General features: G+C 35.9%; 1 protein-coding gene across 1 annotated transcript in view; it reads left to right on the top strand.

Moving 5' to 3' along the window:
• The window catches only part of CTNNA3 (catenin alpha 3), a 1,082,048-nt gene that overhangs the window by 38,605 nt on the left and 1,023,773 nt on the right, over positions 1-19,670 (top strand). Inside the window, exon 4 of the mRNA XM_040975830.1 lies at positions 13,325-13,491. Within this exon, the coding sequence (XP_040831764.1) occupies positions 13,325-13,491 (167 nt within the window). The remainder of the gene's footprint in view (positions 1-13,324; positions 13,492-19,670) is intronic.

Here is a 19,670-nt window from a genome sequence, read left to right as displayed (position 1 = left end):
ATCATAAAAATTTCAATTACTTTAAAAAAAGATTTATTTTTATTGGGAAGTCATATACAGAGAGGAGAAGAGACAGAAAGGAAGATATTCTGTCTGCTGGTTCACTCCTCAAGTGTCTGTAACAATGGAGCTGAGCTGATATGAAGCCAGGAATGGGGAGTTTCTTCCTGGTATCCCACACAAGTCCTAAAACTTTGGGCCATTTTTTACTGGTTTCCCAAGCTACAAGCAGGTGGCTGATTGGGAAGTGGAGCAGCTGGGACATGAACTGGTGTCCATATGGGATCCCAGTGGGTGCAAGATGAGGATTTTAATCACTGAGACACAATGTTGGACCCAAGGTGATATATTTTGAATGCCAAATCTTACCTGTTTTTGTAGTTTTAGGACTTTTTGGTGTTTACTTACATTTTTAAATTGTTAACAGTTTAAATATACAGTCAGCAAAATAGTTAAAATTGTATGTGTGAATTGCATTAATTTTTGTGTTTTATAGTGCTGAGCTAAGGTCTTGGCTCTACCTGCTGCTAAGAGTGGTCTGGAATATGAATGGCCCCACAATTGACTTTCTTACAAGCCAGAGTGCCAGCCTTTTATGCCCTGGGATCAGTTCATCATTAGCTGGTAGTGACTGTTCTCCTTTTTATACTTCTCAAGGGATAACTTCAAGGGAAAATGTAGTTTTGACTATTTGGAAAGTTCTTTTATAAACTTGACCACAAATCTGCTACATTGTGATCTGGATTTGACTGCACACCAACACACAGTTAAGTCTTACAGAATAGACACCACTGACCTCTTGAATTTCTGTGTAATATTTTATCACTAATGTGTCTGTCTCAGGCAGTTAAACAGGAGACTCACCACACAAGAAGTGCAACATTTTATAGATCTGTTTGAATGTTTGTTTCTGAGTTACCTAAGTGCTAAATAGCTGTCAACAATGTTGGGTTTCTTTGAGAGAAGCTTCTGGATTTTATGTATCTCAAGCAAAACATTGTGATTAAAAGATGTGCTTTTCTCCTCTGCCTTTTAGATTAATGTTCATATCATGAAGTCATTAGGAGTGGATGCACAGACAGAGATGATTTTGGGATAACCAAACTCTCTAGCTCTGTCCACTGCCACGCTGACACCTCCCTGGTCTCAGAGCTGAGATTAAATCCTTTTGTTTCTTATCCTAGTTGGTAGACTTGCAATCTGGACTTAAAAGGAAGCAAGTGTAAATCTTGTCTCAGAAGCGGCAGCTGATGATAAGGTTTGAGGTATATGGATGAGAGAGCATTCCATAGCTTCTGGCAGCTCTTTTTCACTTTCTTGGGAGCAGACTATGAGACAGAACAGATGTATCTTCCACATTTTCTATAAGGTGATAGGATTTTATAGGATTTTCTAGGCTAACTCAGAACTCTTAAAGAATCAGTAATTTTACTAATTATAGCATTCTTTTTTGATTACCACTCACACTCTTCCATGAACTTTCTATTTTGCATAAGGCTCTCAACCATTGATTTAGCAGTCTTGTTATGTATTTATTTCTTTTTAGTCATTTCCTATTTTTGTCTCAGTGAGGTCAGTGAAAGTTTTGGTTAAATAAATGTGCTCAGTCAGGGTCCATCTTGAAAAAACTACATGCTTCCCTTTTTGTTTGTTTCAATTTTAACAATGGCATACTTCCTTTCTATTTGATTTATCACAAAATGTTTATTTATTTTAGTTAAAATTCAGAGTTAGAGAGAGCAAGACAGAGCAAGAGCAAGAGAGAGAGTGAGAGAGAAAGAGAGCAAGAGCACTTCTGTCCGTTGGTTTAGTCCCCAAATGGCAGCAATGGGCAGAGCTTGGCCAGTCTGAAACTGGGAGTCAGGAGAGTCTCTGGGTCTTCCACATAGGTATAGTGACCCAAAGCCTTGGGCGATTCTCTGCTGTTTTCCCAGGCCATCAGCAGGGAGCTGGATTGGAAGTAGAGCAACCAAGACTTGAAGTGGTGCACATGTGAGATGCTGGCATTGGGAGGATGCTGATCCCATTTAGTTTACTTTATAATCACAAGTTTAATCCTTCAACAAATAAATAATTCTACAATGAAAATCAGAAAAACAATTTTTCCTCAGGAGTACAAAGGCTGTAAGGAATAACCAGATACCAAAATGTCAATTTCACTCATATACCAAAAAACCACCAAAAAAGTACTTCATATGTTAATTGTCACAAATCAGAGAAAACATATAATATTTGTATTTTTGGACTGGCTTATTTCACTAAGCAAATTGTTCTCCAATTGCATTCATTTTGATGCGAAAGACAGTATGCACTTATTTCATGGTTTTTTGGTATATATATATATTTTTTAGTACTCCATCATGTAAACATACCTTTTTTTTTTTTAATGTAGTCACTGGTTGATGGACATCGGCATTGATTACATGCCTTAGCTATTGTGAATTGAGATGCTATTAACTTGGGGGATAGTTAACTGTTTCATTTCATTTAGGTAAATTCCAGGAATGGGATGGCTGAGTCTTAAAGCAGGTCTATTTTCAGATATCTGAGGAATCTCCATACTGCCTTCCACAATGGTTGTACTAGTTTACTAGTAGTTGTAGTTGGTTTACCTTCCCAACAGTGTATTAGGGTACCTTTTTCCACACATCCTTATTAACTTTTTTATTTTTTGGGTGATAGCCATCCTAACTGGAGTGAAGTGAGACCTCATTGTGATGTTTATTTATATTTCCTGAATAGTTAGTGATCCTAAGCATCTTTTCATGTATCTGTTGGCCATTTCAGTTTCGTAGTTTGAAAAATACCTGTTCATATCCTTAGTCTGTTTCTCAGCTCAGCTCTGTGCTGGAGCCAGGAGCTCAGAATAAGGAGCTAAGGCTTTGTTTGTTTTGTTGTTGAGTTTCTTGAGCTCTAAGGTACTCTGGATATTAATCCTTTATCAGCTGTCCAATCAGCAAAAAATGTTCTCACATTTTGTTGGTTGTTTTTTCACTTTGTTGATTTTGTTCATTGCTGCACAGAAGCTTCTTAATTTGAAGCCAGGAGCCAGGAACTCCACTGTGATTCTCCAAATGGGTGACGGGGCCCCAAGAACTTAGGCCATTTCCCATTGCATTTTCAGATACACAAGGGAGCTGGATCAAAATGAAACAACTGAGCCTCCAATGCTACTCTGATATGGTATGGCAAGGCTGCATGCAATGGGGTTGACACTCTATACCACAATGCTGCCCTCGAATTTTTTTACTTGAAACTAGCTAGAATGATTCTGGAAATTTTTGGATAAGATGCCTTTAGATACAGATAATATCCCAGAAACGGATTTGATTCTCCAGAATATAATTTGCATTAACCAAGATTATAAATGAATTAAAAAAGTCAGAACCTTTAAAATTTGTAATGAGGTAGCCACTCTTCGTTTCTCAGTACTTTCCTTTGGAGACTAAAGACGCCTGTTTTCCTTATTGTATCTCTGTTGCATCTGTGATACGTAGATTGACACAGAAAAAATTGTGTGATTTGCTCAGTATTTCATAGGAAAGTAGCGAAAAAGCTAAATAAACTGGCTAGTGAATCCTGCAATGTAGTTTTTACTATTAGGCTTTGGGAATAGAACAAAATTCATAACCCCTTTTGGTATGACAATGGGGGTGTTATTCACAGCTGGTTGAACTTTCTTCAGGGAACCACTTAAGGCATATGGAAAATTCCTGGAATGCTAAAATGATTAGCTGTATGAATACTGAACACAAAAAAAGAATGCTGGGTCTAGTCTTATTCATTTAAGCATAAGCAGACTATGTTGTGTGAGAATTTTAGTCAGGATAGATTTAGCATGAGACAAAGAACCGAAGAATCTATGAAATGTTTTGCTTTAAAGGGCCACGTTAATATATATTAAATAAGAAAACTTTATTAGAGAATTTTTTAGTGTAATGTTTTTAACAGATTAACAAATATGTGATGTTCACTTAAATTAGGAATGAGCAGTATATTTTTGTAAAAGGCAAGATTGTAAATATTTTAGGTTTGTAAACCATACAATGTAGTTACTCAGCTATGTCATTGATGTGTGAAAGCAGTCAGATACATTGACAATAAACAAAAAGATTGCATTCTAGTAAAACTTTGTGTACACTGAAATTTGAATTTCATATAAATTCACATTTCACATAATGTTTTTTTCTTTTGATTTTTCTACTAACAATTTGAAATATAATCATAACATGTAAAATAAAATGCAAATATAATATAAAATGTAATTATTAAATTATGTTTCACCTGTGGAGTATACATAAACTGGGCAGGCTACATTTGTCCTGTTTGTCATAGTTTATTAGCTCCATCTTGTGTTAAAAAACTAAGAATCCTAAGAGCCTTAAAAATGTTTGATGTTACTTGTCAAGAATTTTGTTTTTACTTTTAAAGAGACAGAGACAGATATGTCTGCAGATGCTGACATTTAAAATGAAGTAGAAAAAAACTTCTCATTGAAGTGCATTTTTTTTTTTTCCATTAGAGAGTACCTGGTAAAGTCCATAGTTTTGTCATTGTTGTATATCCCATAGTACTTTGCACACTGTAGTGCTGAAACAGGAGTGAATGAGCTATCTGCAAGGGTTAGGAATCACTTCCTAGTAGTTTTACCACTTCGTTTATAGAACTGGAATGAGGATGCTTCAAGAGCTGTATAAAAAATCAAAATTAAAAGTATATTCCAATTCAGTATAATATAATGGATAAATAAAAATGCTAATTTTGCCTATTTTTAGTGCAAAAAGGAAATGTTGGGAAAAATACTGGACAATTAACTTTAGCCTGACATATTAATTATAAGGCTTTTTAACCTTCAAAACACTCATATTAATAATATATGAATGCTTATGTCTGGTGGCATTTTAGTTCACGGCTGGCAAAGAGATAAATTCAATAGATAGTAATTATGAACAGCTTTTCAGCTCAAAATTTAAATGGTCAATTGCCTTATAAATCTGTGCTTTTTGACTGTTTTGCAGTAAACATTTTGTCATTTTGTTTTACTATGAATTTTATGCATATGCTACTGTTTTTACTTTGTTTTATTTATTTTTTAAATCTTTGTTCATCTGAGAGCAAAGAGACAGAGATAGACACAGACAGATGGAGAGCTTCAATCCCCAGATAATTACATGGATCACTGATTGGGGCTGAAAGTGGGAGTCTGGAACCCAGCTCACATCCCCCATGAATTGGGACTCAGTCAGTTTAGCCATAATGGCTGCTTCCTCTAAGGTATGCATAAAGCAGAACGTTGGAGTCCGGAACTCAAAGCTGGGCATGGAATTCAGGTTCTCTTTGTGAAATGAGTGTCCCGACATCTAACCTCTTGGCTGCTTGCCATTGTCATCTCCAAGTTAGGAAGTAATTATTGTGACAGGAATATGTTTTATTATCTCAAAACTATAGTCAACTTTGAATATGATAGGAAATTTCTTATTCAGTTCTTTGATAATTAAAATTTCATAATTTCAGATTTTTCCCCTTTAGATTCTGAAGGTTTCTCTAGCTCCATTTAAAAAGTTCTCTTTAATATGAATTAAAGTTAGTAGTTTATGGGTATATAAAACAAATTACATGTAAGACAACATTAATAAAAGTGTTTTTACTATCCATTGCTACATGTTAGAAACCTTCAAACTCTTTAGTTATTTTGAACTGTATGATTAATTGTTGTAGGATCCACCATATTGTCTTATATAAAATCAGCACTAGTTTTCCTGTTTCATGTTTTGGTATCCTTTCACCATCTCAGCTTCCCTTTATCCTTCCTAGCCCTAGTGAGCTTCATTCTGCTGTTTTCTGTGTGATTATTTTTATAGCTTTCATTAAGTGGTAACTACATAGGGGTATTTGTCTTTCCTTATTTGACTTCCTGCACGTAACATAATGTCTTCTAGTTCCGTACATTTACTGCAAAAGATAGGATTTAGTCCTTTATTATGGCCTAATAATATTTCATTATGTATCTATATCACATTTTCTTTAGCTGTTCATCTATTGAATGACATCTTCGTTCATTCTATATCATGATTATCGTAATTATCCCGTGAATAATGAGTTTGTAAAATGAGCTTGCAGGTATCTCTTTGAAATTATTACAGTTCTTTGGATATACACCTGTTATTGGGAATGTTGAATCATTTGGTAGTTCTATTTACAGTAATACTTTCTGTAATGACTATACTAATTTACATTCCCATTAACAGTGTGAGTCATCTTTTCTTAGCATCCTTGTCAGCAGTTGTTTCATTTTCTACTTTTGATAGAAAATAACTGAGATAAGATTTATTGATTGTGGCTTTTGTTATCTATTTTAAATTTTTTGATTGATATATAGTACTTTTATACCTTTTTGCAGGCACAGTGCAAAGTCTCAGTACATGCATAGGCTGGCAAACTGATTAGGTCAGAAATCAGCATGCCCCTCCTTATTCTTCCTTCCATGTTTGATCTGTCAATCTCCAATAGTGGGAACCCAAGATCTCCAGCATATTTGAGTTGATCTGCTCACTGTTGTATTGCTAAGATAGAATAGAAAGAGTTTATTAATAAAAAGTGTTGGTTAAGGGGGGAATCCCTTAAGACAAATTGGATTATATTCAAATTATCAAGGGAGATTTCTGCACTACTTTTTTTTTAAACATTTATTTATTTATTTGAAAGTCAGATATACAGAGAGGAGGAAAAATCTTCTGTCCGATGATTCACTCCCCAAGAGAGTGCAATGGGCCGATACTATGCCGATCCTAAGCCAGGAGCCAGGAACGTCTTCCAGGTCTCCCACGTGGATGCAGGGTCCCAAAGCTTTGGGCCGTCCTCGACTGCTTTCCTGGGCCACAAGCAGGGAGCTGGATGGGAAGTGGAGCTGCCGGGATTAGAACCAGCGCCCATATGGGATCCCGGGTGCTCAAGGCAAGGACTTTAGCTGCTAGGCTACGCCGCCGGACCATTTCTGCACTACTTTTTAGAACCTAGTCCCATTCAAATTTTGGTTTATAAAAGATTTTATGCTTTGTATGATTAGCCCCATCACAATGTTCTCCAGTGTGTTTTGAGAGTTTCCAATGGTATGTGGCACAGTGCCTGGCTGCTCATGGCCTTCCGTTTCAGTTATATCATTATACTGGACAACTTGCTTTGTCTGTCCACAGCTGTTATCTACTGCATTTATCTGCTGCATATTTTGAGGCAGGAATTCTGTGTTCCCTAAATTGTTTTGTTAGGAGGGACTGAGGTATGCTTAGTCTAATTTTTTCTCACTATTGAGCAAAGTTTTCTATGTGCTCACTATCTCATGAGTCAAAAATTTTCTTGTCTGGTAGTAGGACAAACATTATTCCTATTACTCTGTGAGTGAAAAGTATTGTTACCCTGATTCTTTTTGGATGGTTCTTTATCCAGCCCTAATAAATACCTTTCCAGGTATGAGTTGATTAGAATTTGAGCTGAATACTCAAAGGGGACCTCTGCAGCTCTTCTGAATTCTCTTTCTCTAAAACTCTTTCCTCTTTCATTTTGTATCCGATGCTCTTTAGTTGCCTTGGTTTCAGCTGTGTTTCCTCAGTTCAGAGTTTTCCAGGATTTTCTCTCATTTCCCTTACCTGCTTTAAGTTCAGGAAAGTCTTCCATAATAGATATATGAGACTACCAAAGGGTTCATTCTGTTTGTTTCTGTGTTTTTAGAAGTTACTGTTTTGTACTGTGATGTTCAGTGCTTTCATAATTCATATATATATATATATATATATATATGAAAGAAATCTGATCTCTGTTGATCTTCCTGGGCTGAAAGCAAATTACAGATTATAATATGACTTTAATCATAGTTTGAAGATAAAAAAGGAAATAAAATACAGCCAACAGTTTATAATGGCAATCATGTACAATTACATTCTCAGTCCACAGCCCTGCTGATATCCTGCTGTACACTGCCTGAGTCCAGACTTTGAATACCTTTTCCTGTCATGATAGGTTTTTTCTTTATCATTCCAAATATATTTTTCTCCTTACAGCTGTCTCAAACAGTTTAAAGGAGAATTTTATCTTTTTTAAAAAACATATCTGTTTTAAGTTTTGGATGTAATTCAAATAATCCCCTTTTTTTCTGCCAAATGAAAGAGCAGTGTGTTCCAAAGTGAATTCAAGCTTTTTTCTCTTAGGAGCTTTCAAATTCAAATAGATATTTTTCAATTAAAAATAAGTAAGCCTAAAACCCTAGTGCCTAGTCTTAACCTATGAAATCCATTTCAGTGGAGTATATTGTATTATTATATATTGAATCAATGAAAAGGCACTAGAATATGTTGTACACATTGAAGGGTATCCGAAGGATGCACTATAAGTTAACTGAATCACAGGTGTAATGTTAGTAATGAAAGTTGGAGCAAGTTTGATCTTTAGTAATTTTCATTTTGGTTGTGACACCTTCTCCTTTGGATAAACATCATGAAATATTTTGAGTTTATGATTAGTATAATCACTTTTAGAATGTAGTGTTATACTCACATGCACCAAATAAAAATAAAAAAAATATCCTGTAGGGGCTAGTGTCATGGTGCAACAGCCTAAGCTGCTACTTGAGATGCCATAATTCTGTGAGTGCTGGGTTGAGCTCTAGCTTCTCCACTTCTGATGCAGTTCCCTAATGACAAACTTAGGTAAGCAGTGGAAGATGGCCAAAGAACTGGGGCTTTTGCCTCAGATGAAGCTCCTAGCTGACGACTTGGTCTGTCCCAGCCCTAACTATTGTGGCTAGTGAACAGAAGATAATGATTATAATAAAAAAGAAAAAAACAGACTGTGATACGATAGCACTTAAGCAAGTTGTTCAGTATTGCAACATTTTAGCATTAAAAACATAATCCTTTTTATGTATGTTTCATTTTAGTATGTGAAGTCAGAAACAGTATTCTACAAAAGGTGGTATAACTTTCTAATTCACAATAACAGCAAGAGAAGGTTCCCTTTTTCTCTAAAAAAGATAATTCACCTGCTCTCTAAATTTTTGAGGTTAGTGTAGTTTTTGAGTCTCCTTGCAATAGTTTTGGCTCACATAGCAGGGCGTAAAAATCATCCTTTATTCATCTTAAAAATTTTATATCTCTCCTAGAAATTTCCTGAAAAATAACAGCTAATACCTGTTGAATGCTTTCCGTGTTGATATTATAGTAATATATAAGAACTACCTCATAGGAACATTCTGAAAACTATGTTAGATAAGCAATGTTTTTGTCTCTTTCCAATGGATAATAAAAATCCATGTGCCCAGAACTAGAGGATGGGGATAAGGCTCTTAGAAGTATCTCTAACTGTAGAGTTCGAGTTCCTAACCTGATATTGCTTCCAGAGTACTAAATGAGACCTGTTGGCATGTTGAGATAGCTTTACATCCTCCTCATAGGTTTTGTGCATTATAAGAAGCAACTTCTGTCTTATTTATGCTGTATTTTACAAATGCATTAAAATTAAAATATTCAAGAGATGAAGTAGATAAGCTAGACCCCCTTTTTAAGTAGTGGGATAACCATGATTTTTGACAATATAAAGGTACTTGAACAATGAAATTAGGAGTTTATTTTGGTGCCAAAATGTTTTGAAATCCATGCATAGTATTCTCATAATGTGCATTTTATGAAGTTTTTGAAGACTTCTTATGTGCATGGACTTGAAATCATGTTGACAAGGAGTGTTCAAAGTTCATAGAAAATGTGTATTATAAACAAATTAAGTATGAATTTAAACCTTTATTTTTGTATTCCCAAAAGTTTGTCTTTTAATTGTATTTTCCTTTGAGTTCTCTGAAGTTTATAGTAAGACCTCAGATTCATTTGCCGCTTGATTCAGTTCTTATACCATTAAGGCTTCAATGCCCATTGCCTTGTACAAGAGCTAAATGGGATGTGGGACAGACTGAACAAGTCTGTTGTACATAGTGGCAAACATGGGAACCAAGGTAGAGGGCAGGCCTGGTGGGAGTTATGGGGAGTTGCCTCGACTAGGCTACAGCTCCCACTGGTTTGCGTGAGGACTGAGTATGAAGTGGGCAGGATCGGGTTGGACTGCAACACTCATTGGTTCATGTGGAAGACAGGGCTGGAAACAGAACTGACCCAGCAGTTGCAACCACCAGCATGTGCATAGGCTGATTGGGGAGACAGACCGGGTCAGACCCTGTACTGGCAAGCACGCACAAGAATCAGGTCTGGGATCACCTCAGATGAAGTTCTTTGGAGATCCCTCCAACTGAACTGCTGATCTCAAAATGCCTGTCATGAAGAGACTATGTCAGCCAGTGGATTCTGAATAGATTTCATCGCGCTTGAAATGGCGACATTGGCAGCAACGCAGAACTGTTGAACTATTAAAACTCCTTGAGCAGGACCCTTGGAGTATGCCTCGCATTGGGGACCTGGGATGGGTGAGAGGCTGGGTGGGGCTTCTCTCTTTGTTTCTCCTCTGACTCCAGATACAGGGGCAAAAATGATATTAATCAGGAAACAATGGTCTTACCCACTTTCCTTTAGGCCTTGACCCTTTAAGCCATAATTAACTATGTAAGACTATCAAAATAAAAATAAATATTAAAAAGGAATATATTTGCAGCTAAACTTGCTTATGCATGCCAAGATTGTCCTGAGTGTTTTGTGTGTGGTGGCCATTTGGGAGTGAACCAATGGATGGAAGAGCTTTTTCTCAGATTCTCTTTGTGTAATGCTACCTTTCAAACAAATAATTAAATCTTAAAAAAGAGATGCCACTTGAATCTTGTTAAAGAAAGAAAATTTATGAGTGCAGATAAATTGTAGAAAAAGTATGCAATATTACACCACCTGCGAAAAGGGTCTGTGTAGTTTCGATTTATAATATAAAATAACTGCGTGTATTTTATTATGTCAAATCTTTCATGAAACATATAAATATATATACGTTTATACATTAGACATACATATATGTATATGTGGATATGCACATATGTATACCAACCACTAGTTTATGGAAAAATTCTCTGTATAAGAACTCAATACTTCATCTTCTGAGACATTATAGTGGCAATTTAAAAATAATTCACTTTGTACTCCAGAGTAGTGAATTATTTAAAATAGGTACAAGGTACTTTTATAATAAAAAACCTTCTTAGATTAAATATTGAGTGAATGTGGTAATTTCTACCTATGATGTTATGGGAGATGGGGGTAAGGAAGCCTCTTCAGTTTAGCTTTACAGCCTCTGAACTGGAAACCTTGAAAAACAGTTGAGAAGCAAAACAGTGTTGAAATGAACATTTAAAATCTCAAGTGTTTACAGGCTATCCATCTCTTATGGATGATCAATTAATGAATCACAAGAATTTATTGGGAGAGATACAGATAACCAGGAAGTGCAGAAATATAAGACTCACTGCAAAGATAGTTAGGTTTGACTCTACAAAGCTGCATGTTGAAACATGCAAGAATCATTCCATAGGAAGATGAGCAAAACAACCCTTAGTCATACCAACATCAAGATTTTTGATGGAAGTTATGTTGTATTAGAGCAAATATGTGTTATCTGATCTTTTGGGATTGGCTCATTTCCCTTAGCATGATGGCCCTCAGTTCAGCCAAATTGTCTGCAAATTATTGTATTTCATTATTTTTAATAGCCGAGTAGTACTCCATAGAATGAAAGAACCACAGTTTCTTTATCCAGTTCTCTGTTGTTGGGCATCTAGGTTGTTTCCATGTTTCTGCAATTGTTAATTGTGGTGCAATGAATACAGGGATGCATGTTATTTGTCATGTATCAGGTCCTTTGGATATATTCCTAGGAGTGCAATTACTGGGTTATATCCACCACAAGAGTCACTCACTGGCATCTATTCCTACAAGAAGGTTTTTGACTCCTGTTTTTACCATTCTTGTGATGCATTTTTATTTTAGTAACATGGTTTTTAACTTCACGTTGATGAAAACTTATTATTTTCATCTTGATGTGGGCTGTGTTCATTGATTCTGTAGGTTAGGCGATGTATAATGGAAATGTAGCAGGGACTGATATGTTCAGGTATAAAGACAAAGTGTTGTATATCACTATTCATACAGACCAGAGCTGGATTCCCAGTGGAAGACTCGAAACTATCCTAACAGTAACACGATGGATTCCCTGACACCATCCTTGCCTGCATTGTTGGGAAACACTTCAACAACACCACGATGGACTTGTCACTGTGCATGAAGGACATCCATTGTAAAACTAGAGGGGAAGTCAGTGTGGGGGAGAGAGGAAGGGGAATTTTGGGGAAGGGCATAGGCAACCCAAGAACCTATGGAACTTATAAAATATGTTAAAATAAAAAACAGTTTGGTACACATTACTTTTATAATAAGTGTATTTTAAATGCAGAAAGTTTTTAAAAGTGGGTATGATGTTTTTCTAATAATTATGTACTATGAAATAATAGTGTTTTTAAAACTAAATTGAAGATGTTGTGATTTTTTAAAGATTTATTTATTTTTATTACAAAGGCAGATATACAGAGAGGAGGAGAGACAGAGAGAAATACCTTCCGTCCGATGATTCACTCCCCAACCGGCCGCAATGTTTGGAGCTGAGCCAGTCTGAAGCCAGGGGCCAGGAACTTCTTCCAGGTCTCCCATGCGGGTGCAGAGTCCCACGGCTTTGGACCATCCTCGACTGCATTCACAGGCCACAAGCAGGGAGCTGGATAGGAAGCAGGGCCACTGGGATTAGAACTGGCGCCCGTATGGGATCCTGGGCATGCAAGGCGAGGACCTTAACCACTACGCTATTGTGCTGGACTCAATGTTGTGATTTAATTACATTGATACGAACTACATCATCTGCTTTTGTTAACATTTTATCATAGAGGTGCTGTCTCATCTTATAAGCTAAGTCTTTTCTAACTTCCAGTAACTTAATTAAGATTTACTTTATTTCTCTAAGTAGGGTTGTTTATAATTAAAGTTTTAGTAATTAAACCTTTCACAGTAAATGAGATTTCAGCAAATGCAAAGTTGATAGCCATTTTACTGTATGTTGCTATTCAGTTGAGCATATTTTCTTGCAGGAAGATACCATGCTTCTTAACTCTAGGATGTTTGTCAAAAACAATTATCAGTTTGAAGCTGCATTGTTTTTTAAGAAAACATTTTAGTGTCAACCAGTAGTATTTTAACATTATGCTTAGGCATGGGATATACTGGGAAATAGAATGGCTAACGAATGCTGACATAAACATAGGCTAAAAAAAAGTATCACTTTCTTTGGGGGATTTGTTTTTCAGGTGCAGCTTTGAAGGTGTCAGCTGAGCAATTCACGGATGACCCCTGTTTTCTCCCAAAAAGGGAGGCTGTTGTTGAAGCTGCCCGTGCCCTGTTGGCTGCAGTCACCAGACTCCTTATCCTTGCGGACATGATTGATGTCATGTGTCTCTTGCAGCATGTGTCAGCTGTAAGTAAAAAAAATTGGACTAGTTTAACTTGGCATTGTATTCCTTTCTAATTCCATTCTCTGAACCTGGCATTAATCCTGTGGTGTATTCTGGGCTCATGCTTGTTTTTTAATATCACTCTTCAGGAGCTTGCCAAATTGGGATGTGAAGACTAATGTATGCTTCATAGAATGAATTCAAAAATGAGTCTTAAAGCCAGTGGAAAATCGGAGAACAAAATGTAGCTTACACATAACAAAGTGACTGAGAGAGGGTTATAGACTTTTGAACACTTAAATTGTTGTACCCCATATACTTATAAATAATAACAGGATAGTTATGTATATAATGTATAATAAATATATATATATATATGTGTGTGTGTGTATAAATAATTGGAGAAAGAAGTCTTCAAGCTTAAAATGCTTGGAAGTTTACCTTGGTTTGCAGATGAATGCCACTATGCCAGCCCCTTGTGTACTTAGCTGAGAAATATTGTGGCAAAGAAATCTGTGTAATGTGGTGTAAACTAGATTCCCCCAAATTGTTCTTACTCTATAATACATTAGTCTTGGAAGTTTCTAAGGCTGTACTTTGAGAAATACTTGTTTGGGATTTCTCTAATAATGCTTATGGTAATATTAAACTTCTGCTTGGAATCAGAATCATATTGGAAAAATTCCAGGACCTTTATATGTTACCTGAAGTAGAAAGCTTGTTTCCCAGAAAAAGATATATATGTACATGTAAATACACACATATGATTATCTATCTATAAATGGTCCTATATATGATCACTAATAATGAAAATGATCATAGTTTTGTGAGAATCTGAGCTGATTTTGAATAAGTGTAAATTATTGCAGACATCTTCCTCAAACTGAACTTAAAGTTATATCAGTGTTTTTTCCATTCACTACTTGTAGTTTTGCTTTTTGGGACAACACAGAATCAAGGCAATAATTAGGATATTTTTGAAATGATGAGTACTTTTGGCACTTAACTAGAACTTCCCTTATCTGGGATTAAAAGTTTCTTGAGCCTTGGATGTTCTTAATATAAAAGTTTCAGCTCTCTCTGAGCATTCTAGAACTTCTGCATATTTTTTCTTGACAATATCCCTTTTGAGTAATTTTTAGTTTCCTGCTGAAATCTGCAATCTTTATTTTGACCTATTTGAGTATAGTAAGCAGAGTTATCCCGTGTTCAGATTTGAAGAATCCTGTGCGTGAACTCTTTGAGTGCCTGTTTTAAACTATCATTTTCCTGGCTTTTGTTCACTCCTCTTACTTTGAACATTACATCTCCTACAACTCATCCTGGGACATTCCCCACTGTCTTGTTATCTCTTTGATATCTTTAACATGAAGTATTCATCAAACCTTATTTATTTCATTCAGTAGAGAATTGAATTGGATTACTAATTTTTTATGATAAGAAATAGAAATCTTCCAAATCATCTCAGCTAGTTCTTCTTTATGGATATTCTACATTTTAGCTAACTCCCATAAAATATTGCAACTAAAACCTCTTAAAATAAAAACAGACTCTTTGACCTGACTTTCCTGGAACATAACGAGATAATTATTTCTGTTGTTTAGTGTTTAATGTTACATTATCTATTACAGTAGTCTTATGCTGCTAATTCACATTAATTTATAAAATTGTTCATTTATTGGAAATAAAGAGTTATGGAGGGAGAGAAATGGGAGGGGGACTTCCATTCTCTGGTTCGCTCCCCAGATGATACAACAGCCAAAACTAGGAGCTTCTTCTAGTTCTTCTGAGGCTCAAGAATTTTTTTCAAAGACTTTGAAATTGGGATATATTTTTGCTGGCATTATGGGTTTCAGTGTAGTAACCTTGATACAGAGGAAATGAAGTCAGTTTGGCCATAATTCATAATTCGGTAAAAGCTCTCAGTGACCATTGTTTTCTTGACTTCATTGTATTTCTTTTTTTCTGAACTTCATTTTTTACTTGCTCATAAGCTTCTGATCAAAAATGACTTGTCTGCATATAATTTCCTTACCATTATGATCAGGCATGCCTGTACTCTCATTCCGTGTTCTGTGAGGTCTTTTTCCCAGTGTTCTTCCCAGGACTTCTGCCAGTTCTCTGAGGGCTCGCGTTCTCTGGGTTACCTCTGACTACAAATTTTTGCTTCCACTGAAAGGTCTTCATATATAATTTCTTCTTCTTCTTTTTTTGCATTAGGTTAATCCAGCCAGGACTCAAGCTGGTACACTAAATGGAATACTGGTGTTTGGGGCAGAGGCTTTACTTACCAAGCCACAATGCCAGCCCCCCAAATAATGTTTCTTATTGTGTATATTCATACTTCTTTCTAGAAAAGTGGGCTATAATTTTATTTCTTGACCCTGTCCTCCAAATAAGACCTAATTCTTGTCATTAAAAATTACTTTATTCTTGATTATTATTATTATTTGTTGATATACATTATGCATTGTATTTATGAGATGGGAATGTAAATTAGTACAACCATTATGGAAAACAGTATGAGGGCTCTTCCAAAAGCTCCTGAAAAATGGAATAAAAAGATAAATTGAATACTACTGAAAAAACAAATCTGTACATGGTTTTATTGTAATATACAGTTTTGATAAACTTTCTGAAATGCCCTTGAATGGAGATATCTTAAAAATCTGAAAATAGAATTGCCATGTAATCCAGCTAACATGCTTCTGAATATTTGCCTTACTTTTACTATAAGGTGCCAGCTTCTGGTTTTCTTTTCTTTTCTCTATCTTTTTATAAAGCAGAGTTACAGAGAGAGAGAGAGAGAGAGAGAGAGAGAGGGAGAGAGAGAGAGAGAGAGAGACAGAAGGGAAAAAGAGAAAGAGAGATGAAAGAGATAGATAGATAGAGAGAGATAGAGAGAGAGAAAAGCTCTTCCATGCTCTGGTTCCCTGTCCAAATGGCTGCATCAGTTATGGCTGTTACATCATCAGGATGTCCCATATGTGGTGGCAGAAGCCCAGTCACTTGCAACATTTCCACTGCTTTCTTGAGTGCGTTAGGGAGATGGACTGAAATTGGAGCATCCTGGGGCTGACACAGTGCTGTAGGAGGCTAATCCTCTGCCTGTGGCAGTGGCATCCTGTATGGGTGCCAGCTGTTCTATCTCCTGATCAAGTTCCTTTCTTATGGGTTGGGAAAGCAGCAGAGGGTGGCTTAACAAAAATGATATTATGAGTTTTATTAATTATAAAAATATGGAATGGCAATTTGATTATGTTGCCACGAAAAACTCATAATTTTAATAGTAATTTAATGTGATTTTTCTCTTGTGGATAATGTTAAGGTTTTCAAATTTCTACACACCGTTTATACTTTCAGAATTCCACATCTCATTTTGTTGGCATTTGGAATTTATATAAGTTAATTTTATTTGGGGAAAAATTGGCCTGGATGTCTCCTGCTTCATTTATGAGTCAGGATAATGTAAAAAAGTAAATAGAGCTTTTGCCAGGAGGGAGAGCATGCTTGGATCCTACTCTGTTGAATAACTAGGTCACTTGAAAAGACATGAGTTACAGAGAGAAGAAAACTTAGTCCTGATGCTTTGAAAGATCCCTGTGGAGATTACATGATATAATATATGAATCATCTGTAAATATAAGTTCTCTTTTATCTTCCTTTTCTTGTTTCCCTTTTCTCCTAAAAATGAAAAGAATAAATTTGATCCATGTTCAGAACTAAGTTTTCCAACCTTTTATGTTTACAATACTATTGCGAGATTTTATTTTTTATTAGATTTTAATTTTTATCAATGCAAACAACAGTTTTTATGTATTCCATAGGAACATTTCCAAGAAGACAACCACATTTCCTTCTCACCCCTGATGCTCCAATCTTCTTTCCTCTCACCCTCTCTTTTTTCCTTTCATCAATTTTTTTCAGACATAATTTTAATCCGCTCTGTGTTCACAGGTTGAATTTATTAGTAATCATGATAATCAACAAATAAAAGTAGGAAGACCACAGTTCCACAGGTATATAAACAAGGGCTAAAAATGGCAATCGTATCTCAACATTTCTATTTCGTTAATTTGTGTGTGTGTGTGTGTGTGTTTTACCAACTATTGCTTATCAGAGAAAACATGTCTTTTTGAGACTGGCTTATTTCAGCAACGATAATATATTTTAATTGCATCAATTTTGTTGCAAAAGACGGGATTTCTTTTGTATTTTCTTTTTATGGCCAAGTAGTATTAAGTAGTGTATATGTGCCATATTTTCTTTAGCCAGTCATTGTTTGATGGATATTTGGGTTGATTCCATTTCTTGGCTGTTGTGATTTGAGCTGCAAAGACACGTGCTCTCCTTCATAGGGTTAAGTTAGCATCTGACTCCTGGCTAGTGATGCAGGCCAAACTCAGTAAGTGGGGTCCATAACGTTCTCCCTCAGGTAGTACCAACAGTGACAAGGGGTGTGCAGTTTCTTGTCACCTCACTCCTAGGAGATGGGATTTCCTCCAGCCCCCAACTGTGACAGTCAGAGGTGGAGTCCACACTGGCTGCTGAGTGTTTGTATTGTCCATATTGCTTTTGTCCATGCAATAGCTTCTTTCTTTCTATAGAATATCTACTGCAAACTTCCCTCCAACTCTTCCCTGGGATTGTATTTCCTCTGCTTTTCCTCTGTTTTCTCCCCAGGGTCAAACTCAACATGTGTCTTCCCTATGTAGCTATCTTGTATTCTCTTATTGTTTTGTCTATTGATGTTTTGGATTAGGTTGTTGGCTGGTTTCACGTGATTCAGAAAATGTATGCAGTGTTTAATAACTATGTCATACACTTATAAGCATACTTATATACTTATTTGATGTTTTCCCAGGCCATAAGAAAGGAGCTGGATGGGAAGTGCAGCAGTCAGGGCATGAACTGTTGTTCATATCAGGTCCTGGCACTTACACAGTGAAGACTTAGCTATTGTGTCATTGTGTCAAGCCAACATAGGAAGCTTTTGAACCTTGACAGCAGTGTGCCCCTTTTCTTTTTATTCTAAACTTCTAAAAAGGATTTTTAAAAAGATTTATTTTATTTTTATTTGAAAAGCAAAGTTATATAGAGAAGAGAGAGAGAGGAGAGAGAGAGAGAGAAAGAGAGAGATCTGCCATCTGTAGGTTCATTTCCCAAATAGACACAATTGCCAGAGCTGAGCTGATCTGAAGCTGGAAGTTATTAGCTTCTTCTGGGTCTCCCATGTAGATACAAGGTCCCAGATTCTTGGGATATTCTTTGCTGCTTTCTTAATTCATAAGTAGAGAGCTGGATGTGAAGTGGAGCAACCAGCACACAAACCAGTGCTCATATGGGATGCCAGTGCCACAGGTGAAGGCTTAACCTACTATGCTATGGTTCCAGCCCCTATATTCTAAATTTTTGTAATGATCCCATCCAGAACGAAATCATGTGCAATATCTAAGTAAATTTTGAATCTGGTTCATATGTAAACTTCATTTTAATGAGTGTATTACTATAGTGTAAATTCATTTGGAAAATATGTATGAAGGGCAATGTATTACATTAAGAAAAGTGAACTTTTTTACTTTGTAGTATTTAATTTTTGGTTGCTTCATGGTTACCCCATTTAATAAGGTAGGCTAGCCGTTTCTTTTGCTTAAAACAATTTCTTTTTACTAGAAACATAAATATTTGTAGTACATTAATACAGTATTCTTTTGCCTATTATCTTCCTACTGCCATTTGTCTTCAAAAGCTTGTAGTATTGTTTCAAATTGACACTTGGGGCTATTGAGATCTGTTTTCTAGTGCTTTCAGTAAAGCATTTTTTGACTACTCTTGTATTCACAGCGCTGTGAATGTAGGATTTTTTGTTATATTACAGGTTGCATCCAGCATCTTGTACAAATGCATAAAATTTTAAATAACAAAAATTAAAACTGTTGAGTTGGCTCTTGTTTAGAGCAATGCTACTTGATTTTTTTAATCCATTATGGGAATTATTAAGTTTCTGGAGCTGTGGAGTTATTTAAATCAATTGGTGTGATTCCAAAAGGAAGTAAAACTGTTGCCTGAGGGTGGGGAAAGCATTACTTGCTGTAGCAGTGCTTGCATTTTTCTTGTGGTATCAGCAGATTTCTTCTTGTCTTCCTTCTCAAATTACTCCATGAATCTTCCTAATTTTCATGATATCATTGGCTGTATAGTT

Source organism: Ochotona curzoniae, unplaced genomic scaffold (assembly GCF_017591425.1).
Source record: "Ochotona curzoniae isolate NIBS_2020 unplaced genomic scaffold, NIBS_Ocur_1.0 contig_2692, whole genome shotgun sequence".
In the NCBI taxonomy this organism is placed as follows: Eukaryota; Metazoa; Chordata; class Mammalia; order Lagomorpha; family Ochotonidae; genus Ochotona; species Ochotona curzoniae.
Note: the sequence above shows the minus strand (reverse complement) of the source record. Positions and strands in the feature narration are given on the sequence as shown.